This window comes from Stenella coeruleoalba, assembly GCF_951394435.1.
Source record: "Stenella coeruleoalba genome assembly, chromosome: 2".
Lineage (NCBI taxonomy): Eukaryota > Metazoa > Chordata > Mammalia > Artiodactyla > Delphinidae > Stenella > Stenella coeruleoalba.
In genome coordinates, this window is record NC_137147.1 from 144607366 (window position 1) to 144634697 (window position 27332).

At 43.9% G+C, this 27332-nt stretch overlaps 1 protein-coding gene across 4 annotated transcripts in view; it reads right to left on the minus strand.

The window, feature by feature from the left end:
* Window positions 1-27332, minus strand: part of TLN2 (talin 2) — a 450537-nt gene that overhangs the window by 191705 nt on the left and 231500 nt on the right. For 3 of the 4 annotated variants that reach the window (XM_079912034.1, XM_079912031.1, XM_079912032.1), the window contains exons 4-8: window positions 7650-7821; window positions 5831-5928; window positions 4156-4285; window positions 3185-3337; window positions 1251-1393 (exon numbers count right to left, since the gene is read on the minus strand). In XM_079912034.1, coding sequence (XP_079768160.1) covers window positions 1251-1393; window positions 3185-3337; window positions 4156-4285; window positions 5831-5928; window positions 7650-7785 — 660 coding nt within the window. In that variant the 5' untranslated portion in view covers window positions 7786-7821. Of the gene's footprint in view, window positions 1-1250; window positions 1394-3184; window positions 3338-4155; window positions 4286-5830; window positions 5929-7649; window positions 7822-24485; window positions 24599-27332 lie in introns of those variants that run through there. The other variant, XM_079912033.1, reaches the window with a different exon arrangement.

The window sequence follows — 27332 nt, forward strand, 5'->3', positions numbered from 1 at the left end:
AAAAAAATTATCTAGAAGTAAAATCAACCCAATCCCCATCCCAAAATATATAGAGAGAACAGACAAGAACTCAATACTGCAGACATTTGGGGAAAATGATCAGCAAATGCACAGTCCTGGAATCAGGAACCCACTGCACCTGAAGTCCTGAAGTTCCCATTTCCTGACCCCTCACTGCTGTTGCTATTTATTCCTTTTCTTTGTCTTTCCTTTCTCCAGTTAAATGACTCCTAGAGCACTCTCAGATGGACACTCTAACCTATGGCCCTGAGCCTTAAACCAACAACCATTTTCTTATTGCCCTGATATCTCCCTCCCTTCTGGCCTCCCAGCCTATCTCCTCCCAGCCCTCCTTCCATGCACTAACTCAGGGGTCAGCAAACTTTTCCTGTAAAAGACCAGAGAGTGAATAATCTACACCTCTGGGCCATGTGGTGTCTGTCACAACTACTGAACTCTGCTGTTGGAACATGACAGCTGCCATGGACAACACGTAGACAATTATGTGATACAGAAGGGGATTTACCAACGTGCAATACATAAATGAATGAGATGTGGTTTCAATAAAACTTTATTTATAAACACAGGTGACGCTGTGGATGCATTTTGCTGATCCCCCCCCCCCATTATTTCTATAAGCTGATAGGCAGATAAATAAAAGGAGAGGAAAGGGAAAGGAAGAATGAAAGAAGTGAGAGTGAGAGAGAGACAGACAGAGAGACAGAGAGACAGAGGGAGGAAGATGTTTTCCTTGAGCCAAAAGAAACCTTTGGGACTGTCTAGTGCAAAGCCCACATCTTACATACTGAGTAACTGCAACTCAGATAATTTGAATGACTCGCCTGAGTTTAAACAATTAGTTAATGGTAAAAACATAAAAGGTTACTGAGAGAGTAGTAGCTTTCAGTTAATAAGAAGTACTGATTTTCTGACCAATAACCATCCTTGTATTCTAGATGCGAGGTACGAAAGCTGTAGTGCGTGTGAAGTGATGAGCCAGGTAAGTGCTGTGAAGCCAAGCAGAGAGAGGCAGTAGTCGCCATGAGGACCCCACCTGGGAGGCAAACAAAGGCCCACCTCTGGATGGCCAGCTCACAGTGGACACCAACCTGTACCACAACCCAACCCGACTGGAAAGTGCGTGTCACAGACACGGCGAGAGCCGGAGCCCAGCTCCTGCCCACCACGAGCCACAGCCAGAGCTTCCGGAAAGCTCACCAACCTCAGCATCTGAGTATTCAATACTGTACCTGAACATAGAGCAAGTTCAGCTGCACAGGGTCTCTCGAGTCCACATTCTGATCAGAGTAAAAGAACTTCCGTCTAAGCAGCAACGTTTCATTTTCATCTACTCCTTGTTCTCTGAACGTTCGGCTGTGATCCAGCCAATTTACTGCAACACAAGACGACATATGAAAGAACTGTGTCGATTCTTCCTCTTAGTTCAAGGGGATTAACCCAAACAGCAGTGTGATGCAGACGTGGATTTCTAGGATGCTGATATCCAGTTATAGTTACTTCTTAGATTAGATCTGAGCTTTTTAACTTTGCAAAGTAACTGCACATGTACCACATGACACATGAAAAAGCAGATGAGGGAGAAATCCGCAGCAATTCCTCACTTAGTAAAGCCCCAGAATGAATCCATGTGCCTTCCTTGGGGTGGTGGGATAAGGAAAACAGTGCTTTATGCCAAGACAGTCAAGTTTGCATTTCCTTATAAGTCAAGGCTGGTCTTTAGTCTGATCAGGTGAAATAATTTATAAACTCTAAGCATAATGAGTTACTACCTCTGATCTTAAGTAGAAAAGAGGAGGAAAATGAAAGTAATTGGGGCAAGGAGAGGACAGGCCACTAAGGGGTCGGGGAGGGTAGAACCTTGCCCATGGCACACCTGGAATCTCACTCATTTAGAAAACACTTCCCTGATACCTAGGTGCAAAGGGATGGATCACTCCTCTGCACTTCCCACAGCTCTCATTCCTACGCTCCTCCCCGGGCCTAACACACACATTGTGAGCAAGTATTTATTAGAAGCCTCAACTTTGGCACAGGGAATGTGTTGGATGGACCTCATCTCCCACAGTACCTGGAAGAGCAACATGCACAGTATAAAAATCCTCAGGATTTGTCTACTAAGGTCTCATTTGGAAAGAAGTATGCGACTGTAAATCAAATGAGGCGAGAGAGAAAGAGAGAATGGAGAAAGGGTCAGAGGAAATGAAAACCCCACGGAAGATCAATAAACCTAATGCCAAGGATGACATCTTCCCAATGCAGCACTGAGAGAAAGAACAGTGAAGGGAAGAGGCTGGGACGGTCTGAGTGAAATGTGCATGAAGTAAGATCCTTGGGGGTGGGGTGGTGTCAGGCGGTCAGGTGCACAAAGCACAGGTCTGGGGGACACATGGGGTATATATACTGGCTTTTCTGTATATTATTAGCTCTGTAGCCGTAGAAAAGGACCTTCCTACGATAGAATTATATTACTGTTTCATAACCCCTAAGGAAATAATGGATCTAAGTAATGATCATCAATGGCTGTTAACACCACAAAAAAGGAAACAACCAAATTCAACTTCCTAATGGAAGTACACAACACCACATAGGAGTCTTTATTTTTAAACACACATACATACATACACATACACACACACACACACACACATCTGATCAAGCCTCCAGATCTCAGGAATTAAAAGGGACAGATGAACATGTTACATGACACCACAGGTCATCTAACAAAATCCAGGATGTAGAAACTTCTATACAAGTAACAATCTGGTTTCTTCCCCTCAAAAATTATAAGGCAAAAATAAAACAGATGGAGGGAAACTCTTGAGACTAAAAGAGTTAAACAACCTATCATCCAATCTTATTTGGACCTTCATTTAAACAAACTGTTACAAAAAAATTCTTTAGACAGCAATGGAGAAGATGGGAACACAATGTGTATATTTCACCTTAAGAGATTACTTTTGAGATGTGAAATGGTATTATCATCCCTTTTTTTTTTTTCCCCTTAAGGGTCTATATCTTTTAGTGACACAGGCCAACATGTTTGTAGATGAAATAAAACAAAGGCACAACCACACACTCCTGTCCTGGGTCATACAGACGATGGGAGAGGAGTGAGGCTTGGCTGACCATGTGCCCGCATTACACCTCCTCTTCAGACACTCACGGTCATCATCCGTGTGAAGCTTGGCCTTCAACTTCTCCATCTTCCTCTCGTCTCGTAACAGCGTCCTGTCTTTTTTTAATGTACCCGTTCCTTCTTCTTTCTTTTCTTCAATTGTTTCTTGGATTAAAGAGTATTCTTCATAGTTTGTAATTCCTAAAATTATCAATTAGGTTATTATAATGGTCAGTGATTACATTGCTATCAACTCCTTTCATCCTGGGGCCTATAATACTCCAAGGAGTCCCTGGGGGCAAAAGATAGGAAAGAAGCCTTGCCAAGATGAAGGTCAGGGTCACCCAGGGAGCACACATCAAGGAACTGGCCACAAAGGAGGATCTTTGGCTAGTTAAGTCACACTCAAATGTCACGTTCAAGTCTCCTGACTAAGTTTTGAGTAATAAGAACAAAGTAGAGATCATACAGAGGAAGGCAAGACAATGTCAAGCAAGCAGTGTCTGAAGGAGCTGGGCTTCCTTTACATGATGAGGAAACTAAGACAGGCAAGGCCACTTTCTGAAGGTATTCAAGAGGCTTCACATAGAAAGGAGAGACAGACTTGTTCTGAGGAGACTAACAGAAGCTAGGAGGAAAAAAGATGCCTAAGAATTGTACAGGCTGTCCCCACGAGTCTTCAGGAGAGATCCTGGGTATCAGTGATGCTGACACAGAATCACAGCCGTGGGCAGGAGACTGAATTATATGGTTTTGAAACATTACTTTCAATTGAAAACTCCTATTGTTTTTGAAATAAAAGCTCTCACTTGTGACTCAGTGAGAAGTTCAAGTGTTGACAACACCAGTGAGTGGGTTTGCAAATCAGGAAAATGAACACACTCTCTTGGGACTGGGCCAAAGTCAATGTGTTACAATATATTCAAAATTGCCTAGATACCCAAAGGGGGTGGAAAAAAAGAAGAGGCATATTATTAAAAACAAAACAAAATCCAGAAGCTCTGCATGTGTACCCTTACCTATCCTGCTGCAAATAGTAACCAGGAGCTCCCCAACAGTCTTGGAATCATCCACCATCACTGTTTTCACAGATCCATCCAGCATCCGAATTTTCTGAGGTCTCTGTTTTTTTTTATATTCCAAAATATCCTACAGCAAAATTATACAAACATCTCACACTGCGTGGGAAATGAGGTAATAAACTTGGACACTTTTCTTTAAAGAATGACTTTTCCCGAGCACCCTCTGATTTCCTCCTTCTAAGTTTTCATGAGATTTTGGCCACTAATACAGAATCTCCAGTGTGATAAACTGCTTTCATAAAGTTTTCTTTAAACTCTGATAGTAAAATTGCACCTCAAAAAGTCCTATTTATAGTTCAGAGTTACTGAAAACTAACCTCTGTAAAGTGAAAGTAGCATATGTCCTCCTGAAAGGCTGAGAACGGTCTGCTGTAATGAGAATTAGCAGAGGAAAATTCCTACTTGTTTTTTAAAAAGTTTGTAGTGTGCTTCTTCAATGACCTCTTACATAGTTATAAGCAATTTTTAATATATATCATGAAGGACATAAGTAATACCCCCATAATTCTTCACAGTAGTGGTGCATCACAGTAAAAGTGGTTTTCTGCCAATAATGGCAAGACCAAACAGGCGTAATAAGTTTGAGAGTTATGTCTAAATAAGAGACTCTCCTTTTACTACACTTCTTAAAAAGAGAACTATGGGAGGGAAAATTAATGGCAACTCATACTTTGCTCCTGCTTATGGAGTACTCACCAATCCGATGTGTCTATTCCGTAAACCAAAACCCGATATATTTCAGGGGTTAAGCTAATATTGTGTTAGTTTCAGGTGTACAGCAAAGTGATTCAGTGTTTATATATATATATATATATATATTAGATTATTTTCCATTATAGGCTGTTACAAGATACTGAATATAGTTCCCTGTTAACACTTTTTTATTCATTATTTTTTTCCTACTTCCATAACACAATTTTTTATTGTTACAGTTATTAAACTCATATCTAATGTGAACTTTTTATAAAAGCAAAACACTGATTAATATTTAATTTCTGGCTACCTTTAGGATTATATTTTTGTTCTCTCTCTATGCTTACTTTCTATCACCAGTCACCAGGGTACTTCCTACATACTTACAGGAAGATGCTATGTTTCTAACTACCAAGTCCAACAATGGTATGTAGAAACAGCTTAAAATCATTACCTCATGCTGCTTTAATTACTTTGTGGAGTTTCAAGAATTTGGACTTCTGATATTTTCTATCACTAACCTGGACGGCCTTTACGAAGTATATTACATCAAAACTACTAATAAAGTGCCCTTGTGGGCTTCCCTGGTGGTGCAGTGGTTGAGAGTCCGCCTGCCGATGCAGGGGACACGGGTTCGTGCCCCGGTCCGGGAAGATCCCACATGCCGCGAAGCGGCTGGGCCCGTGAGCCATGGCCGCTGAGCCTGCGCGTCCGGAGCCTGTGCTCCGCAACGGGAGAGGCCGCAACACTGAGAGGCCCACGTACCGCAAAAAAAAAAAAAAAAAAAAAAGAATAAAGTGCCCTTGAATCAAAATAGTTGTTGAATCTCTCTTTTTCTTTGAAGCATAATCATGTTAGCTTCTATGGAAGGCCTAGGGACAAAGTGATGAAAAAAATAAAAAAAAGATCAACAGCATACCCCATTTCGCAACATGTAGTAATCCAGTGTTCTGCCTGCTTCCAGCCAAATTCCTTTCCTGGGGTCTTCATCTGAGAGAAACAGCCCATAGTCAGAAGCTGGAGGGAAAACAGAAAGAAAAATAAAAAACAAAGTGATGATGACGCCATCACTGACTTCCAGGCTCTTGAGTCTTCTGACTTGGCAAGGGGTTCTCCTTCACTAGAGAAATACTTCATTCTGACAACATGGGCAGCCGCTGGGACTAAAGCAGATGGGGAGGAATGAGAGCTGAGCTGCAAAACCAACACCCACATACAGGGGTCATGTTTCTTAAAACAAGTGGGCAGCAGTCGTGTCTAAAATTTAGGGAAACGCCGAGAACAAAGCGGTCCAAATTTCCTTCTAACTGAATTGGGCTTTGTTCCCTATCACATGCTGTAAAAGCCAGGCCAAGAACCCAGGAAGAATGGTAAGACAGCTGTGGAGAAACTATGCACATAATCACTCAAGCCAAGGCCGCTTAAGCAAAGAGGGGCCGATGGAGCCTCGACACTTGGAATAATCCCTCCATCACCCCCACACAGCACTACAAAATAAAAGGAAGAGTTCCGTGTGAGACGAAGTCGCTGCTCCCCATGCCACCAAATTATGAGTACAGTTGGAGAGTTAAACCCTGTGTTCTTCACAGAAATCCTTTAATCCGACCCAGGAAGTATAAGCGGGTGGAGGAAGGAGGAAAGCAGTATCGTTTCCTGTCTCAAGACTTCTTTCTTCCTAAATGTGATTCAAGGAAACCTCAGAGACCCAGATGAGGGCCAGAGCTCCTGTTGTTTCTTAGAAAAACAATTTCAAGATCTGTAAAGGTTTGTATCTTCACCAGAGTTTTACAGCAATCCAACCCAAACAAAGTTTTAAAAATCTGGGAATAAACAGTAACAGAAAAGTAAAAACACCAGATATGACTGGACAACCAGATCTTGAGTAAGGTTGGGAATGTGGGCAAACTTTATTCTGATTTTTGGGTAATCTAGAAATAACAGTGTTTTGAATAATATAGATATTGCTTTTGGACCAAAAGATTTGTGCTTTTGTGAGTAACAGATCTTTTCAAGAAGACCCAGGCCTAACAATGCTATCTTTGAACGTTTGATTTTTATGATTCCAATTTTTTAAGGAAAGTTTTATTCCATTTTCACACTAAAGTCTTATTAATTTAGGAGTAACCCCAATTTCTCAAGCATTAAATACTAAATAAAAGAAGGAAATGTAGAGAGAAGACAAAGGGAAACGGAAAATAAAATTGTATGAATGACTCTTGTTTAAACTCAGATTAACAGTGGTCAGTGGTTCAACCAAACATTAAACACAACACGTATCAGAAATATTTTTTTTAAGGTTTAAGACAAAGATGATAAAGCCCCTGCAAAGTACTTGAAATATAAGGCTTGCCCTGGGTCCTGATGGCTGTTCCAGTCTTCTTCAGGCTGCTAGCAGTGGAAAGTTTTCAGGCATGCGAAACAGCGCTCAGAATATACAAAAGCGGTAACTGTCAGAGCAGCTTCATCTGTACTCTATGGGGCTTTATAACAAAAAGTGACTTGTAAACAGAGCGCAATGCTGATGTATGGAAGGGTCATGACAATGAGGATGGCTCGCTGGCAGCTGTGATCATTGTCGTTACAAGTCTCACACAGGAGGCAAGTAATGTCCAGGATAAGAAGACATTTCATTTGAAACATACACACCTGTGTACCACTCAGAGCCTCCGTTTCCTTAACTATTAAGGGAAAAACATACAAACACATTTCAAGCAGCCAGTAAATAACCAATGGCCTACCTTGGCCAGTTTGTGCCTCGGGTACCCGTTCCCGAATGACTCGACATGCGTCGTACACCGCCGTCGATGGTTCAAACTGCATGGTCTTCACCACGTTGCAGTGGCGGACACAGATCTTTAAGGACAGGGCCACCATTTTTCCAGATGACTTGAGGACTCTCACTTAGAATGTCTGGGGAACACAAACGAACAAACCGTGATGTTCGTGATAACTGTCCAGTAGAAAAAAAACGTTAAGAGTCTGAATCAGCTTTAAAAATCGGAAGAAGATAAAATGGCAATTAAAGAGAAGGCTTCGGATAAAAACACAAGTTAAAAAATAACTTTTGAAAATTTGAGAATAGGACATCAGCAGTCGTGGAGTTACCATTATCATAGGGTGGTAAGGAGAGCCCCTTGGAAGGAGGCAACCACAGGAGTTCACCAAGGCTCCTTCCTCAAGGCTGCTCCCTACTTGGGGTTTCCCCAGGGAGAGTGGCATTTCCCAGGTGAGTGTCCTCCAGGTGAGAGGCCGAGTGTCCTGGGCGCCCACTGCTGTCTCCTGACGATGGCTGTCAGCACCCTCAGTTGCGGGGCTCCCTCCCCAGCAGCTCCTGGGCACAGGGAAGAGGCACCTCTGCCCTCTGGGGTGCTTCTCACAGCCAAACTCCACCACATCTTGTACCAGAAGACCTGGCTTGGAGGCCCAGCCCCATCGCCAGGAGACAGCCAACTGGCCACTCTGCTTCCGTTTCCTTGCAATCAAGGAGCCATACGCTGCTATCTGCCCTTCATAATTCACAGAAGAACTGAATCCTGAGGGGACCTCAGTGCCAGGCCAAGGCACAGCCATCACTAATGAGGCCAGAGCGGCTTATCTTAAACACCCGGTGTGCCAGGCAGCTTCAGACTCCTCAGGGGTCTCAAAGTGAAGAAAATGCCAATTTAGTTGTTCTTTCATTCAGACAAACGCCTGGGATATTTTGCTTCTTATCCAGTTCAATGGCTTTAAAAATAGATAGGTGCTTAGGCTGGGTTTGAATCATTTTGTAAAAGCCTTCTTTTTACATTTTAAGTCCAGTCATTTAATGCATTTTCTGAGTTGGTGGCTTCTGGGTGATTTCAACTACCTGCTCCATTCCTTGGCCAGAAACTTACCCCCCAACTCAGGCCAGCCTCTATATCAATGCACGCCTTGGACACAAGAGGGAGGCATCTTCCCTGCACCTGAGAAGCCAACACAGACCTACCCAGCTCACTGTCATCCTGGAAACCAAAATAAGGCACTTCACTGTGAGTAGCTTACTAGAATCCTAGAGCTGCATGGATAACAAATCCCCAGGAGTTTCAATCTCACACTCCTTTCTCGTCTTTTATTAGAGAATCTACACGTAGTAAACCAGGACCACAGCTCCCTCTGGGAATGCAAGTGCTAAGAAGCAATCAGGTGGCCACAGGCAGAGAGGGCAGCAGGCTGACCAGGGGTGGGAGCCTCTAAGGCGTTGCTTCTCAGCAAGCCTCACTAACCACTGGCTTCCTAACATCCAGCGACTACAGTCACTTGGATACAGAGGACAGTTTTCAACAGATGCTCTGGTATCCATGGGCAAGGTGTGTACACACTCTCATGCAGCAACCATTTACGCTGTCCAACTGTAAAGTCATTCTGACCTCTGCTTAGCTTCCACATAAATCTGGCCCATGAAAACATGAAAATATTTCTTATTTGAGAAATGTCAAGATACACTTCTCCACAAACAATAGCAGTATTCACTGACAATCTGCCCTAAACAGAATTAATTTACTACAGCCTGGGCAGTGACTAGATTGAGTTGTTCAAAATATCTGATGATTTTCCATCTACAAGATTGAGGTCTTGTAAAGCCACATACGTAGGCATCCCTCGGGGATGTCGTGGGTTTGGTTCCAGACCACCACGATAAAGTGCATATCGAAATGGAGTGAGTCGCACGAATTTTTGGGTTTCCCGGTGCATATAAAAGTCATGTTTACACCATACTATGGTCTATTAAGTGTGCAATACCATGATGTCTTAAAAAAACCAAATACATATACACTAGCAGAATATACTTTATTGCTAAAAAATGCTAACCATCCTCTGAGCGATCAGCAAGGCGTAACGGTTTTGCTGGTGGAGGGCCATGCTGACTGACCAGGGTAGTAGTGGTTAAAAATGGGGGTGGCTGTGGCCATTACTTAAGACAGCAACATCTTGTGCCGTATTGATCGACTCTTCCTTTCACAAAGGATTTCTCTATAGCATTTTTGATTTCCTTCCAGAACTTTTCCTCTGCATTCACAACTTGACTGTTGGGGGCATGAGGTCTAGCTTTCAGCCTGTCTTGGCTTCCTCACTAACTAAATCATTTCTAGCTTTGACTTAAAGTGAGAAACGTGTGACTCTTCCACTTACTTGACCAGTTAAGAGGACACCGTTGGTTTATTAATTGGCTTAATTTCAATACTGTTGTTTCTCAGGGAATAGAGAGGCCTGAGGAGAGGGAGAGAGATGTGGGAACAGCTGGTCAGTCAGAACACATATTTGTCAGTTAAGTTTCCTGTCTCGTGTACAGGTGTGGTTCAGGGCTCCCCAAAACAATTACAATAGTAACATCACAAATATAATAATGAAGAAGTTTCAAATATTGCAAGGGCTACCAAAACGGGTCACAGAGACATGAAGTGAGCAAATGCTGTTGGAAAGATGGCGATACTGATAGACTCGTCTGAGTCAGGGTTGCCACAAACCTTCAATTTGTTAAAAAACAAAAAAACACAGTCGCTGCAAAGCACAGTAAAGCAAAGTGCAATGAAACAAGGTATGCCTGTAAAATGCTCTACCCAACTCTTTTTAATAGGCATATTTAACCAACCAACTCTCCAATTTGAAGAAATCAAACTGTACGGTATCACTTATACGTGGAATCTAAAAAATAATACACATGAATGTATATGCAAAACAGAATCAGACTCACATATAAAGAAAACAAACTTGTGATTACCAAAGGGGGAGGGACAAATTAGGGGTATGAGACTAACAGATACAAACTATTATGTACAAAATAAACAACCAACAAGGATATACTGTGTAGCACGGGGAATTACAGCCATTATCTTATAACCTATAACCTACAGCCATAACCTACAATGGAGTATCACCTGCAAAAATACTGAATCACTATGCTGTATAGCTAAAACTAAAATATCGTAAATCAACTATACTTCAATAAAAATACAAATATAAACTCTAGGGATAAACTGACAAATTTGCTGGGGTGTAAATCACTCCATGGGTTAGTTTTTCCCCTGCAGCTGGTGACAACTGTGGGGTTTCCTGAAATGGTGAGATCCATGAGCATAGCTGGTGATAACAGTCGGTGGGAAACTTGATGACATCATGGGTGCTGTTTACACAACACAGCAGAGAGAGTGAAATGGTTAGTATCTTCCATCCCCTGAGAATAGGAAGTAGTCCAGTATAAGTATCCCTGCATGAAAGTGTCCCTTCCCAGGCTAGTAACTGGACTTTCTGAAGAGCAAATGAATGGTCCCTGTAGCCAACCAGAGAAAGACTCAATCGCCGGGAAAGGCAGAGCCACGACACGGGGCCGAGAGCAGAAATGCGCAGCAGGACAGACCACACGGGAGAGCTCAGACGGAAGTAGAAGACACAGAGGGGAGCGAGGAGACATGGGCAAATTGAGGAACGGGGGGCTGCAGGACAGAGGGTGCAGAATCAATGAGCAACACGGGAAAGAAGCCCAGAACATGGGGAAGCGGAAGACAAGAAGAGAAGCAGGAAAGTATGACAGGGAAGGAACATTTCTATCCAAAACAACTGGAAAAATGAAGAAGCCATTGACTGAGGGGGAGGAAGCTGCTGGAGGCACAGGTCTGGGGTGAAAAGTTGCTAAGGAATTCCTCTGGGATGTGTTCAGCGAGAGGTGGAGCAGAGTCAAACACAAAACTGGAGATACGCTGCGGGGTGCGGGAGTGTCGCCATGTTCAAGTCTTTGGGGCTAGAAAGACCATCTAGGGAGTGAGCACGAGAGGGAAGAGACCTGAGGTCTGGGTCCTGGAACAATGTTCTAGAATCAGGACAAGAAGGAACCCGCAAGGAGACCTAGTGGTAGGGGAGGGAGGAACATGGAGAGAGGGTGGGACCAGAGGGAAAGTGCCTCAAGCAGGAGGGAGAGATCACGTGTGTCAAATGCTAATCACAGTTCAGGAAGAGGGGTGCTGAGACAGGACAGCGGAATCTGGCTGCTTGGAGGTCTCTGGCAGCTGGTAAAAGAGCGGGGGTAAGGCCAGAGCAGCAGGTCTATGAGACAAGTGAGGAGGGGGGCTGGCCCAACAAGTACAGAGGCCTGATGGAAGGGGTGGCGGAACAGGCGGTAGCTCTGATTTACGCTTTGAAGGCTTTTTATCCAGAAACAATTCACCACATGGATGCTGCAACCTCCCTTTCTAGCCAGCATCTATACAGACCTGGTTTCCCCTTATTACGGCCCTTGGGGGCAGGCCCAGGACAGCTAAGTGTCCTTGCTGGAGGCAGGTGCCTCGCCACACAACGCCGCTGCCCGTGTGTGTGAGTGCAGGGGGGAGGAGAGGGTGAGTCTTGGTTCAAGCAAAGGGCGCTGGACTAGGAGTGTGTGGTCCAGGTTCAGTCCCAGCCTGTCGATGCCTTGGACCTTCTCTCTCTGCTTTTCAGAGAGCAGGAAGCCACCAACTCCCATGAAAGGAGCCTCCCAGCAGGCACGTGCTGCTTGGCCAGCTCCTCCCCTATTCTCCTTATCCTGACATCTCACAATGGAGGCCACTATCCTTAGCTCAGGGCAGATGCTGAACGGAATAAGGGACACCAGAGATTTACTTCGCGGTCTACCATCTCAAAATAACCACTGCGAAAAGCATCAGTTTCACTACACGGGAACACGTTACGCAAAAAGACAAAAAATCCACATCAGTCACTCTGAACGAGCTCTGCACGGTCGTCAAAAACGAAAAGGCTCCAATTTCTTCTACTTACTCTTGGCTCTCTGTTTTATTATGACTCAGTGTTCCCAAGTATGAAAGCATGAAACAGGACCGACAATTTCCTGCACGGGAATGTTTTAAAAAATGCAAATTATGCACATAAAAATGCTTTATAAACGACAAAATTATGTATAAAGCCAAGGTACTTTTCCTACTATCACGCAAGAGGACCCCCCCACACAGAAAAACCTCAGTGAGGTCTGAATCCAAAGTGGATGGCGATTGAATCACCCTCCCACGGGGAGCACGGCAATGAGCTGTTTCTAGCCCTCCTCTCGACACAATGAGAGACGTGCAGCACAGACATTTGTTGGAATAAAGTGTCCTGACTTGCGGCAGAAAGGAGATAGGATTAAAGCATAAAGCAACCTAGAGATGCCAGCGAAAGCTGAGCGTGTATTCAACGCCCGTGAGAAGTCTCACTATAGATCCATTCAAGCCTTAAGAAAATCATGCAGCTCTGACAACACGCCATGATAAAACTTGACTTTTCCCCTCTCTCCGCTGTGATGTTTTCAGGTCAGCGCAGCACTGACCCTGACTACAACTGACCCTCAATGTCCACTTTCCTGTAACCTCACCCCTCCTGCTAATTCCTGTCCCTCCAGGCTGGGAGCCTAGGAGAGCTGACCAGGCTTCCTCTTCTGGTTTGGCTGCACGAAGGCTGAGGGCCGAACATGTATGCTGTTTCTCGCAGTACTGTTAGTGTCTAATTCGCCTCTATTTTATGACCCTATCCTTGTTCTTCTTCTGCCCCAAGTTAAATGTCTATCTAGTTGAACTTTAAGTCCCTGTTCATTTTTTGCTAAAAGATAGGGTACAGGAATTCCCTGGCAGTCCAGTGGTTACGACTCCACACTTTCAATCCTGTTGGCTTGGGTTCGATCCCTGGTCAGGGAGCTAAGATCCTGCAAGCTGCGTGGCATGGCAAAAAAAAAAAAAAAAGACAGGGTGTAGAGGCATAAACCATCCATTACCTTCCTTTGCATAATCTCTTCTCACTCTGACCATTTTGGCCCTGATTGTATGTGTGAAGGTCACCTGGACCGAGACAGAAACCCTTCTGTGCCATCCACTGTGGAAGATGAGCCAACAGTTTCACCAGTGATGAAACCCAGACATTCTCTCCTTTCAAAGTAAACACTTTTTAGTCCCAGGGAGCTGTAAACAGCCCAGTATGATGGCAGCAATGCAGGCTGCAGGCTCACCCCTGTCCACCCTGGGACAAACAAGCCCAACTCAGCCAAGACCTCCTCCTCTCCAAAAGCAATGGTGGTCAAGATGAGCAACCACCCCTTGGCTCTCTGCCCTGGTGAGCGCCATGGTGTTCCAACCCCACCCCTGCCTTACCAGCTGCCGCCCTAGGCTGGTCACTTAAGTGCCATCTGCCTCAGTCTACTCCTCTCTAAAATAGGAGACGATAATAAATCGACCTCAAAGATTGTTAGAGGACTAAAGAAGTTCATACATGTCAAAGGCACAAAGAAAGTACAGGCTCAGGGTTTGTTGTTATTATTTATTAGTCACGGCGGTTGGACAAACGCTGAAAACAGCATACTGTGTTCAGGCACCACCTGAGCTGCAAAATTCATTTTATTATTTATTCTGCATCTATCATATACTAGATACTATTACGGGCATTCGGGAGGCAACGACAGACAAGATTCCTGCCTAGTTGGAGCTCACCTTCTAGTAACCCTTTTCACTACACAGTTCCTGTGTTCATCCTTATTCACATCATACAACGTGATTTTTCTAGATGCAGAACTAGCTAAGGATGAGCCCTGAAGTGGAACGTTTTTGTGGATCAGGTAACTCCTAGTACTCCTACCTGTCGCTCTTGCATGTTAGTTGAATTCCCTCAATCCAGGAGGCCAAAGGAAAAAATACCTCCCCCTCTGGGGCAGGGCTGGCATCACAATATGCCCCTGCCCTAGGGCTTGTCAATGTCCTCTGCCCAGGAGTAACCCATGTGAGGTACCATTGGTTCTGCATACTCTGCTGTACAGCAGAAGAGTGGCACTCAGCTGGCAGGACCACAGCGACAGGCCACCAAGCCTCAGTGGAGCCCTGGATCTGCAGGAGAGTAAGAGCTACCCACCAATCCCAACCCCTCCCTCCAGCCGCTGACTCCATTCTGACCCATTGGAAGACTGCTGAACCCAATTACGATGGCTGTGCCTGACCCCTTCTGTAGGTCTGTTCCTCTCTCAGCAGGCAAAATACAGCTCTGTTTGGTAACAGCATGCATCACATAACTGAATGTCGGCATAAAATGTGGGCCTATATAGAAGCTATTATTCATCCGTGTTTCTATCTCCTGTGAACGATTCTGCTCTCAAAGAAATGTCCCGGAAAGAGCTTCCCCGTCTCTCCACCCCTTACCTGCTCCTCTGAAAGGGAGGAGGGGGGAAAGCCCATCTGACAAGTAAGAACCCATCGTAACTGGGCCACGGCTACCCAGAGATGCCTCGAAAGCTAAGCCCCGGAGGGTCTCACACTCCATCTCGCTCTCCTGGGCTGTCCGTGCTCCAGTACCTTAGGGCTCGCCTTGAACATTCAGACTCCATGTACTGAGCCCAGCCTCAGTGCAGGCCTCCACAGGTGTCCGTCATCTTCTAGGAAGGTAAGTCAGGTCAACCATTAATTGAGAACCAGGTGTCTAATTCAAGGAGGGGCCAGGAGGAGAGGAGGCTGAGGGTCCCATTTGGGGCTCATCTCCAGCCTTAATCACCTTATCTCCCCACTGGGCCCTCACATCTCTTCCTGCTAGTGAGAGTGTAGAGGTGAGAGTCTGATTGGAGAGGCTCCCCTGGTCTCCCACATCAACAACTCGTGGGAGCTCCGGCTACGAGGCTTGGAGAAAACAGTAAGAAAACACAGCTGACGTGATTTTTTTTTCCATGCGCCCAACAGCCCACTTAGAAAAAGACCAGGAAACAAGAGAGAACAGTCACTTAAGAACATCTCTTTAGTCCTCCTTCACGGAGGCACGGGAAGCCAGGATCGCTGTTTGACTCTGAACACCTCAACTAGAAATAACCGTCATTAAAAAGTCAGGTGGTCAAGGAGCATAGGACAAATGATTAACCACCCACAGGTGTGAACTTAGCAGGCCAGGCAAGTCAACAAAAATTCTAGCCCAGTGGCTGGCACCCAGGGCTGCTTTGCAAACGCCCCCAACCCACAGGGCTATCACTTTGTATGCTTGCCTGTCCCCATTACACCAGCATTAAGATATACACAACACAGTATCAGGAATACATTTGCCACGAGAGGTCCATTTCCCCCACTGTCCTCTGAGAGCAAGGACTATATCATTTCGGCCACACTTGAATCTCAAGGCCATAGCACAGTGCCCACCACAAGTAGATGATTAATAAATGTTTGTGGAATTAATATGCACATCATGGAAAGACGTACACCAATTTTTTTTCTAAATTAGTCATTAGGAATTATTCACACTCACGTCATGACTCAAGGATGAACAGAGAACAAACATCCAGCAGACCCCACTATTTCTACTCATCCGCAACCATGTACACTGACCACAGAGACTAAACCTCACGGCTCACAAGATGAAGTTCCTTATTTTGGCAAATGAGAAACAAAAAAGAACCAAATCCACACCAGGTGGGAATAACTGGAAGCTCCCTGAGAGCAGGAACCATGTGTATCGCTCACCATCAAGTACCTGCCAGAGAGAAGGGCTAAGTATGTTTAATGCAGGTACGGAGGTGCAAGTCACCAAGAGAACCAAAGCGTGCATACAACGGTGAATACAGAATGATGGGAAAAAACCTTTGAGATTGTTTTCCATGTTCAGATGAAGAAACTATAATCTTGAGATCAACTGATCTTCTCAAGGTCACACTGGTAGCAAACCACAACCAGACCTTCCCACGTTGCCACAATGAACAGGGTTGGTTATAGGTGTGGTGTGATTAGAGCCCTCCGAGGATACCTCCAACTTACCCTCCCGTCCCCAGCCGGCTCCTGGCACTGGCACCTGAAACTCCATTGCTAAGTACATAGTTGGTCGTAATGATTTGTGTCCAGTTAAATTTTGCTGTAAAAGCAGGCATTTGCATTCATCACTGTCTTAGAAAGTTAAGTTTTAGAACCTTTCAAGCAAAGGAGCTGAGAGCTGTCCTTTACTAAAGATGATTCCTAATTACCATGAAATTCTGAGGTGGGAGGGATAGTTTAGTGCACACCAGTCCAGAACCTGGCACTGCTGAAAAAGGGCAACGAGCAGAGAAGCACAGGAAGACCCGCTAAAAGGAAGGGGAGCAGACACCTATGTGTTTATAGCGTTATAATTTGCTTAGAGCCAATTTTTAACACATACAGCATTTTGAAATATATGGGTAATCAGGCTCAAACTGCTTAGCTCAAGGGTCTGGGCCCCCCATTCACCCATTTCCCATCTCACACTGTAAGAACTCTCCATTTTAACAGAACAAATATATTTTCAATCCCTGCATAACTCAATTATTTTCCCCTGTGTGGCATACATCTGTCTGAAATGCACCACCATGCTTCTCCATTCTTCCTGGTTACTCACCAGCATCAAGCTTTGCTTTGAGAAACTAGTCTTTCCAATCACCCCAGCTGGCAGAAACCCTCTCGTCTCCTAGGCTCTCAGAACACTCATCTGCAGCCTTCCCAGGGGGAAGTCCCCACTGAAACAACCACGAGATGCTATGCCTCGTGTCCACATGGCACGGAACAGTTTCATGGCACTTTCACAGGTGTCTTTTTACTTGATGTGCTCAACAGGTTACAAAGGAAAATAGGTTTTGTTTTGCACCCCCATTTCACAGACAAAGACAGAGGATCTGGGAGCAGAGGTGAAGCCCTGGCCTGTGTGTGGCATATACTGCTGTCTCCCATCAGACTACTAAGAAGGCAGTGCTGGCTTTCCAGCAATCCCACTGTTTGCCTATGCTTGCTGAGACAGCTGAATAAATCATCCACACGTCTTAGTGCCTTTTGCATGTTACCTTTCAGTCCTGCTACTTCCTTCCTCTGACAAGTAAGGAAGAAGGCTCTTAACTCTGATTTTGAATTCTCTTATACCCTAACTCATTCAAATGATTTGAGGCTGTTTACAAAAAAAAAAAAAAAAAAATTAGAGAAATAAAAGGTCAGGTCTAAGAAGAAAAACAGAAGAAAAACAAAAGTGAAGGTCAAGACCATGAGAACTGTGAATTATTCACCATTCATTTGGCTAACTGGGAATAAACGCATCCCATAATTTCTTCTGACCCTTGGTGACAAGCCTGTAAAATCCTAAGAAAGATTCTTTAGGCTACTGCTGATGCTGATAAACACAAGCTTTATCACTAAAGGCACACACTCCTGGGATGGGTACAGATAGACTAGCTTTTACTTGGGGAAAAAAGAGAGCTTTGTTCTACAATGATATGGGAAAAATATATTCAGTGTGCTCCAGACTGAACCTGGGAGAATGCGTGAAAAGAACTGCACACACGTTCCCCCTCAGGTCACCTTCCTCATGCTTGTGCCTAATTTAATGCTAAAACAGCACACACCTGACTGAAGGCTAGCTGCCAATGTGGACTTCAGTGGTGAGGTGACAAGGCAAACCATCATGCTTGGTTTCACTTAAGAAACTGAAGAAATCTCCCACTTCCTGGCTCCATTTTCTTTCACTGAAAGGGTTTTTCACTGCTGACCTCAGACGGCTGAATTCCAGGCTACAAACCCCCAGCTTCATCCATCACTCAAAAAGGTAATAGTGCGTGGTTTTGGCAAGGACGGATTCTGAAGAAAACAGAAAGTATTAAAACCATATTCTTGCTGTTTCTCTATGTTAATCCATTAACCATAAATCAGAAGTGCATTTCTGTTAGAGCCCAGACCTAAAACTCTGGCACTTATGTGGAGAATGGAAACAAACCAAGGGATGTGACTAAAACTTACATTTCTGGAGATTTAAAGTCCATTAACATATTATCAGAGTGCCAATCCTAGCAATTACTCATGAGATTAGATTTTCCAAAGTATCTTCATTTTCCATGGCTACTCATTCCAAGATCACCCTCATTTTATATCTAAAACTTGCAGTGTTTCAGTTACACTTAACATAGCCTGTGGTATCCCAAATCTCAGACTTAGACATCATCAAGTCCAGCTTTCTACAAGATACATAAATCTTTGCTATAACTTTCCCAATCTCCTGAATTCCTTAACTACATTTAGTTTTTAAATTTCTTAAATCAAAAAGAAAAGCAGGGAACATATAAGCGATTATGTGTCTGGCACTGGTTCTAAGCCCTTTTTGTAGTCACTGAATCTTCACCATAACCCCATGCTAAGGAGTTTAGGCTTCACCCAGTGAAGGCAACCAGGACACAGTGGTTACATGGCTTGACAGAGGCCACTGCACTGGGGGCTGTGCCTCCAACTGTGTGCTTTTAAAACAGAAAGAAACATGGAAAAATACACGTAGTGCTGGCTTAGGAGAGTGGTAAAATGGGTGAGATGTGTATTGTTTTTTACTAACAAACTTTCACCGGTTGCATTATTACACGTCATACACTGAACTAATAAGCACTTGACTTAATGAGTCAATGAGAGAGTCCTGTTTGCTCTGGATAATCAGGCTGAAGAGGCTGTGTCTCCTAAGCAACAGACACACACAGGTGTAAGGGGAGGTTTAAACCCAGACCTACCAGAATCCGGCCTTTTGTCTGGCCTCACCTCACTCAAGGATAATAAGCACTGCTAATGTTCTGGCACATCTCCTTTGTGTTGTTTATGTATAATTTTAAGTAGGTTGAGATGACACATTGTATAGAATTCTGCATCCTGATGCTTTCCTCCATTCTAAGAACACAATAATCATTTTCCACAATACTGCAAACTTTTTAGAAACATTGTTTTAAATAGATGCATAACACAGCAATGCAAGGCATCGTAATTTACTTTGCTCTCTCTTCCTTTTTGTGTACATCAGCTACTTGTTTTTACTATTATAAATAAGCCCATGAGAGGATTTTTCTAGTTAAAAACTCTTGTTCTTTATTTCAGATTTTCTTAAGCTAGATTTTTTTTTTTAAGGAACCATCAGTATTTTTAAAGAGCAACCCCGAAGATGTTAAGGCAAGAAGAAAAAATCTGAATGTACAGACATCAGCAGTTTGATTTATAGGTTAGCTAAATGAATATGCATTAACAACTAGAAAAACCAGTAATCAATCTATTAGATTTTATAGTTCAATCTACCCCACAGAATGAGTCTGCTATCAAGGACTCAGGCTGCAAAGGACCCTATCAAACAAGTTGACAAAAGGCATGAATGGGGGAAAAACATCTGGCATGGGCAGTAAACCAGATTTACAGAAAAGAGGCAGAGGAAAGATAAATGCTTAACATAAATTTTAAAATATATTGCAAACAGTGGAAATGACAGACAGAAAAAAGGATGAGACTAGACTTTACCAAAGAAAATAGCATGGATGTGCCCGATAAGTATCAATGCTCTGCTTTCTGTAAGCGCAAGTTTCAAGAACTGCCCAGTAGATCGAACCAGAATTACAAGAGAGATATTAACTAAACTGAAGGGCTCGGATGGAGTACCATTTTCCTACACTTAATAAAATAAAGCCAAATCAAAAGTCCTGCCAATTTCATCAGTGAGTGATGGATAAGATGTACATTTCTAAATGACAAAACCAAATCAAATTTAAGTCTGTGTACAAAAATATTACTTCATCAGGAGCACTGGGAAGAAATAAACATGTCCCCAGGGCTATGACATGAAATGATGAACTCTTGACAGTGTGGGTGAGTATAGCATAGTATTTTAAATTATTATTTTAAGATAGTGTCATATTATCAGTCTCAATAACCTAAACTACTTGAAAAACGATTTCGAGAACAAATACAAAACTTAAGCTAAAGATGGAAAAATAACAGAAGAAAATACAGAGACGGGTCAAGATAGAGGGAAACAAAGGATAAGGATCACCAAAGAAATGGCAGGACTGAAGAATTTCCTGACTTTGAAGGTGTGAGTGCCTCATCTACAGGAATTATGCTACAAAATTTTGTCACCTATCAGTAATGGCTTATAAAATTGATACTCATCTTGTCCTCCAACAAAAACACCTAAGAGAATGTTATAGGTTGAATTGTGTCCCCCCTGCCCCCCGGCTCCTGAAATTCATATGTTGACGTCCTAACCCCAAGAATCTCCGAATGTGCCCTTATTTGGAGATGGCGCATTTATAGAGATAATCAGGGTAAAAGGAGATCATTAGAGCAGACCCTAATCCAAAATGATTGGTATCCCTATAAAAAGGCGAAATTTGGACACAGAGACATGGATAGAGGAAAGCTGATGTGAAGAGACATAAGAAGACAGGCATCTACAAGCCAAGTGGGGAGAGGGGCCTGGAACAGATCCTCCCCTTCTAGCCCTCGGAAGGACACCTTGATCTTGGACTTCTAGCCTCCAGAAGTGTGAGACGGTCAATTTCTGCTGATTAAGCCACCTAATTGGGGGTTCTTTGTTATGGCAGCCTTAGCAAACTAATACACTTAGCCAGGCTAATTATGGTTCAATTCATATTTCAATTAGTCCCATTTTCCTAAATACAAGAAATTAGTACAACTTTGACACAAATGACTAACAGCACAGTCAATATACGTAGTAATACGTGTTTTGTTTATGAACATGTAAACGTAGGCACAGATGTAGCTACTGGTGTATGCAAAGGCATATGTATAATATATGGGTTTATTCTGCCTAAGGTCACAAAAATAGTAAATGACAGGGAGGACTCTAACCTGGGTATATCTACCTTCAGGGTCCCTGGTCTTGCTAGAATACCATCCAACGAACAAGACTGCAATGTGGAAAATGCTTCTCGTTGTGGGATACTGCGATTGAAGATATGTAGAATTTTGGATTCTTACAGGAAAATATGGAAGAGACTATGTAAGTGTTTTATTAGAGTGGTAAAATTGTATTTTTTGAGGTTGATTTTTTTTTTTGCCTTTAGTTATAGTATACACTATTTTTTCAGGAATTTAAATAAATTCAACTACAACACAAGACCACTTTCAATTACTCTAATCTTGATGAAACTGAATGGCTCTCTTCCTCGTAAGAGCATCCCCTCCGTTGTATGAGACAGGAAGCTCCCCAGGCAAGTCCATCCTTCAATTGAGTTATTTTCACAACCTTCTCTGGAAGCTCCCCCTACTTTCAACACAACTACCTTAAGTTGTAGAAATAACTATCGAGGCACAAGTAACTCAGAGACACAGGATGAATCAGATCCAGGGCTATGGTGAAAGCAACGGAGCAGGCTGATAATTGGTCAGTCACTTATAAGGTACAAGATACTGTGCTGAGAGCTTCGCAAGAAAAAAATGAGATGGAACAGGGCTGGACATGCATACATGGGCTGAAATGCTCACAACACACATATGACCCACACCCAGAGAGAAGACTCCCCTATGAGCTAATAAAGAAGTTATAGAAAAAAGCAGATGCAATGACAAGAGGACCAGAAGTACCCACAGAATGAAGACAGAACTTTGGGTAGAGTCAGTTGGGAATAACATTAGGCTGAGGGTGAGATATAAGCTCAGCCTTAAACAAAGGACAGGATTTGAGTAGATAAGGGAGAATGGTAGCCTTCCAGATGGTGTTAGAAGCTACCTTTCAATCCCAGGGGAAGTTCTCCTCTTTGTTCAAGATTCAGTTTGTCACACCGCTTACTCCTCTCTCAGACAGTACTCACCACCCAGGACTAGTGACCACCATGACTCCAGGGCCTACCACAGAGCCTGGGATATGAGTAGGTATTCCATAAAGACTGAACACTGCGTAACTATTTCTGAGCCTACACTTCACACATAATGATGGGCTCCTGGATGGCCCACCATTCCTCATTATCCTCATCACCAGGCAGACTTTCAGAACTATTTGATATACAGTTGGATGCAATTCCTCCATTTGACTTCCTTTCTTTTTATCACAGAGGGACAAGCATTAGAAAGAAATTATAAGTCTGTTAAGAAAATTAGGCCATTTCCTTCAGATTTAAAAAAACCATCTTTCAGCCAATTTCAAGCATATCTCTTCCACTGTCTTGACTAATATTGAGACAAATCATGTTATGGAGAAAACAAATTTGGACTTGAGTTAGAGCACATGGGTCTCAATGGCAGTACCACCACTTAGGGTCTGTATGACTTTATGATTCCAGAGTTACAATGCATACCAAGTCTCAGTTCATGCAACCTTACTTAAAATAACACATAGCAAAGATCTTGTTGCTGGCAAAGTCTAACCACAATATTAGCTGCTACTATTATTATTAACACCTAATATGCTGTTTGGATAAAAATTTAAAATACAGCATTCTAAAAAGGTATTCCTCTCTGCAAAAGAGATACAAAGACAGATAATTGATGGTCGTTTGGCCAGTGGACAGGGTAGGAAGGGTAATGGCTCTTCAATGAGAACCAACTTAACATGCCTTGCTTGAGGGGTTCTCTCCCCACCTCACCCCCTTACCTAAAAGGTGGCCAGTGGGATAATTTTATGACTCAGGTAGGTTTTTTTTTTTTTTAATGACTATTTTTTTAAAATTATTTTTATTTATTTGGCTGTGTTGGGTCTTTGTTGCTGCATGCGGGCTTTCTCTAGTTGTGGCGAGCGTGGGCTACTCTTCGTTGTGGTCCGCAGTTTTCTCATTGCGGTGGCTTTTCTTGTTGCAGAGCATGGGCTCTAGGTACACGGGCTTCAGTAGTTACGGCACGTGGGCTCAGTAGTTGTGGTGCACGGGCTTAGTTGCTCCGCGGCATGTGGGATCTTCCTGAACCAGGGCTTGAACCCACATCCCCTGCATTGGCAGGCAGATTCTTAACCACTGTGCCACCAGGGAAGCCCTATAACTCGTGTAGTTTTTAAATGGAGAAAATTTTTAGACCAGGCAGGGCAGTGCTGTGGCTACTCTAGTTCTTAAATCTTACATAGAACTAATTAAAAAAGAGAGACAACTGAGTTTCAGTCTTGATTCTGCTTTTCACTATGGCAGGAAGCCAACTACTTCAACTGGAATGGTATACAAAATGCTCGCTTCTTAAAGAATGCATTCATCCATTTATTCACTTATTCAGCCACATATACTCATTGAGTGCCATTACTAGACCAGATGCTGCTCCTCGGACAGAGAGGACCCCAACAAGCAGTACAGGGTGATGAGTTTGGAATAAGAGCTGATGTCACTCTGAACGCAAAGTCCTTCCAGTGTCTAAGTGATCGTAAGATGAAGTCAGGGCTCTAAGAGTTCAGGTGGCTGGGAGTCCTCGAGGTTCCTGAAGGGCTTTAAGATTAGTTTGGGTCCTTCGCAGGCAAGACTTAACTGGGTATGATTCAGACAGAATGGGAATGGCCTACGGCACAGGCAAGCAAGAAGTGACCACCCTGAACACCTCCCCACACAGTGGCACAAGTCCTCAGCATGACACTGTGCCCTCTGTGAATGATCTGTCTATAACAATTGAAGGCCAAAAAACAGCTGCTGGAGTTGTCTCAAAATCTGTGAGGAGGGGAGAGAACAAGTAACTTCTCGTCAGTACTCATGGGGACTTTGTGGCCGCTGTGTCTTACTGGTGGCCTCATGGCAGCACCCGCTGTTATCCCTGTGGGCTCTCACATCACCAAGGCTCCCAATGAAACTGGAATTGACAGGTTTTATCATCATTACCAACGTATCGTATATATAAATATAGCTATTAAAAAATACCTACTGGGCTTCCCTGGTGGCGCAGTGGTTGCGAGTCTGCCTGCCGATGCAGGGGACACCAGTTCGTGCCCCGGTCCGGGAGGATCCCACATGCCGCGGAGCGGCTGGGCCCGCGAGCCATGGCCGCTGCGCCTGCGCGTCCAGAGCCTGTGCTCCGCAACGCGAGAGGCCGCAACAGTGAGAGGCCCGCGTAACGCCAAAAAAAAAAAAAAACTACTATCAGGGATTCCCTGGTGGCGCAGCGGTTGAGAGTCCGCCTGCCGATGCAGGGGACATGGGTTCGTGCCCCGATCCGGGAGGATCCCGCGTGCCGCGGAGCGGCTGGGCCCGTGAGCCATGGCCGCTGAGCCTGCGCGTCTAGGGCCTGTGTTCCGCAACGCGAGAGGCCGCAGCAGTGAGAGGCCAGCATACCGCAAACAAACAAACAAACAAACAAAAAACCTACTATCGGGCTTCCCTGGTGGCACCAGCGGTTGAGGGTCCGCCTGCCGATACAGGCGACGCGGGCTCGTGCCCCGGTCCGGGAAGATCCCACGTGCCGCGGAGCGGCTGGGCCCGTGAGCCATGGCCGCTGAGCCTGCGCGTCCAGAGCCTGTGCTCCGCAATGGGAGAGGCTGCAGCAGTGAGAGGCCCGCGTACCGCAAAAAAAACAAACAAACAAAAAAAACACTACTATCAAATTCTCACACATGAAAAAAACGATAGATGATCATTTGTTTTACAGAAGGCATCCTGACATAACGGTGAATTCACTGAGCAAGCCCTCTTAAAAAATTCACATGTTGAGTCTCATTGTTTTTCATCAAGTCCTCAGGGGACTGCAGCCTTTCACTCTGGGTCCCCCACCAAAGATGGTCTGAAGGGCCCCAGACATTGCTCAGTCTGCTCTTTTATTTCAGTGATCTCAACTTTCTCAGGGTTGGTTCTGATTTTAAAATTCCATGGCCCCATGTTTCAAAAAGATTTTATGTATTCCCCAAACTACATACATTTGTAATAATAGACTTTCCAGTTTCCGGTCACAGAAGACCTATCCCCTGATCAGAAAGTATAACCACCTTCTCCACACTGGGCTGCAGGAACTCAAGCCAAGTAAAAGGGCATGGCTTTCCCTTTGCTCACCCGCCTGCCTGCAGGATTTCTAAAATTCAGAAAGCATGCTGAAGGACCTTCCAAGCAAGGAGGCATGGCTTTGCTTCCAAGCTCCTTCCCAGACCTCTACCCTCCCCAAGAAAGGCGGATGAGCACCTACTGGGGTTGGGCTCTGAGGGTTTCCATTCTTTATTGTGGCTGTCAGACCAGGCGCATGGGAAGGGCCACCCAGGAAGGGCTGAAGCCAGGACTGGGAGAAAGGATGCATTAGGGAAGCCAGAGGGACCAGGTCCAGAGAGGGATGGGAAGCTGGATGGGAAGGAAGCTGGAGGACACATGGGAAGCTGTCAGCCAAACACATCTACGTATTGGCTTTTGGGAAGCATTCAATTCTCATCCATGCTTCTCCTGACTCTTAGTATCCTGGGTGAGAGAGGGCTGGCTAAATATTGCAATGCCCCAGAAAAAAAAAAAAAAAACTTTAATGAAAAATCCTTTTGCGTTTTCCCCTATTCTGATTACCTTTGAAAGATATGTATAAAATTTACTGAGGAAAAAGACTCTTCATTCTCTCCCCCCACCCCAGTGGTGACTCTCTCCATGAGCCAGTCTAAATGTCAAAAGAAAAAGACATCTTCTCAGGAAAATATAAATATTTATAGACAGCATTACTCCATCACTCCTGAAATGTTAAACAGAGCTAGTTCTCCATTTCTCTTCTTTATTGATTTAGTTATGTGGTACATAATAATCAGAAAGCCAAAAAAAAGGGTAACAGTAGAACTCAAGTCATTAGGTCATGCATCAAATAAATGGAGACCAAAAATAATACTCATTAAATCTCTTTGTGATATATCCCCAGAGAGTTGGCACAGAAACAAGAAATCAATGTCAAAACAAACCTAGCCTCGGGCCATTGGAGATTGGCTTCTCAAGTACTTTCTCCTGTGATGAGAGCGTCCAAGTCTCTGGAATTCCTGCTCTGAGATATATGCTCTTAGAGCTAACTTCCCTAGCTGACTGAAGGGTCAATGGGAAAGAGTAGAAATGCAGGGGGTGTAAAGTCCTCACTCAGCTCTGAAAATATTTGGCTGGCCCTCCACTTTCCTGATCTCCTTTAGACCAGAGGACTTATAAAGTTTCAGGTCTGTTTTGTGGACCCCTCTTATGATACCTAAAATTGGGTTCTACCTGCATGATCAGTCTTCTTCCCTAGTGATAGCCAGCTTGGAATAAGAATTATGATTAGTGAGTATGATATTTGCTATGAAAAGACACAGAGGAACCTTAAATGCATATTATAAGGTGAAAGAAGTCCATCTGAAAAGGCTGTGTACTGTGTAATTCCAACTATATGACATTCTGGAAAAGGCACAGCTATAAGACAATAGAAAGGTCAGTGTTTTGGGGGTTGGGGGTGGAGTTAAGCAGAGCACAGAGGATTTTTAGGGCCGTGAAACCAACTCTGTATAATATTATAAGGCTGAATATGTGTCATTATACGTTAGTTCAAACCCACTGAATGTACCACACCAAGAGTGAATCCTTAGGTAAACAATGGACTTTGAGTGATTATAGATTTGGGCCAATGCAGATTCATCCTTGGTTAAAAAGAAAAAAAAATTTTTTTTTTACTCTGTTGAGTGCTACTGATAATTGGGGAGGTCTTGCATGTGTGGAAGCAGGGGGTACATGGGGAATCTCTGTACCTTCCTCTCAATTTTATATTGTTAATTCTAAATTGTAAATCTAAAATTTC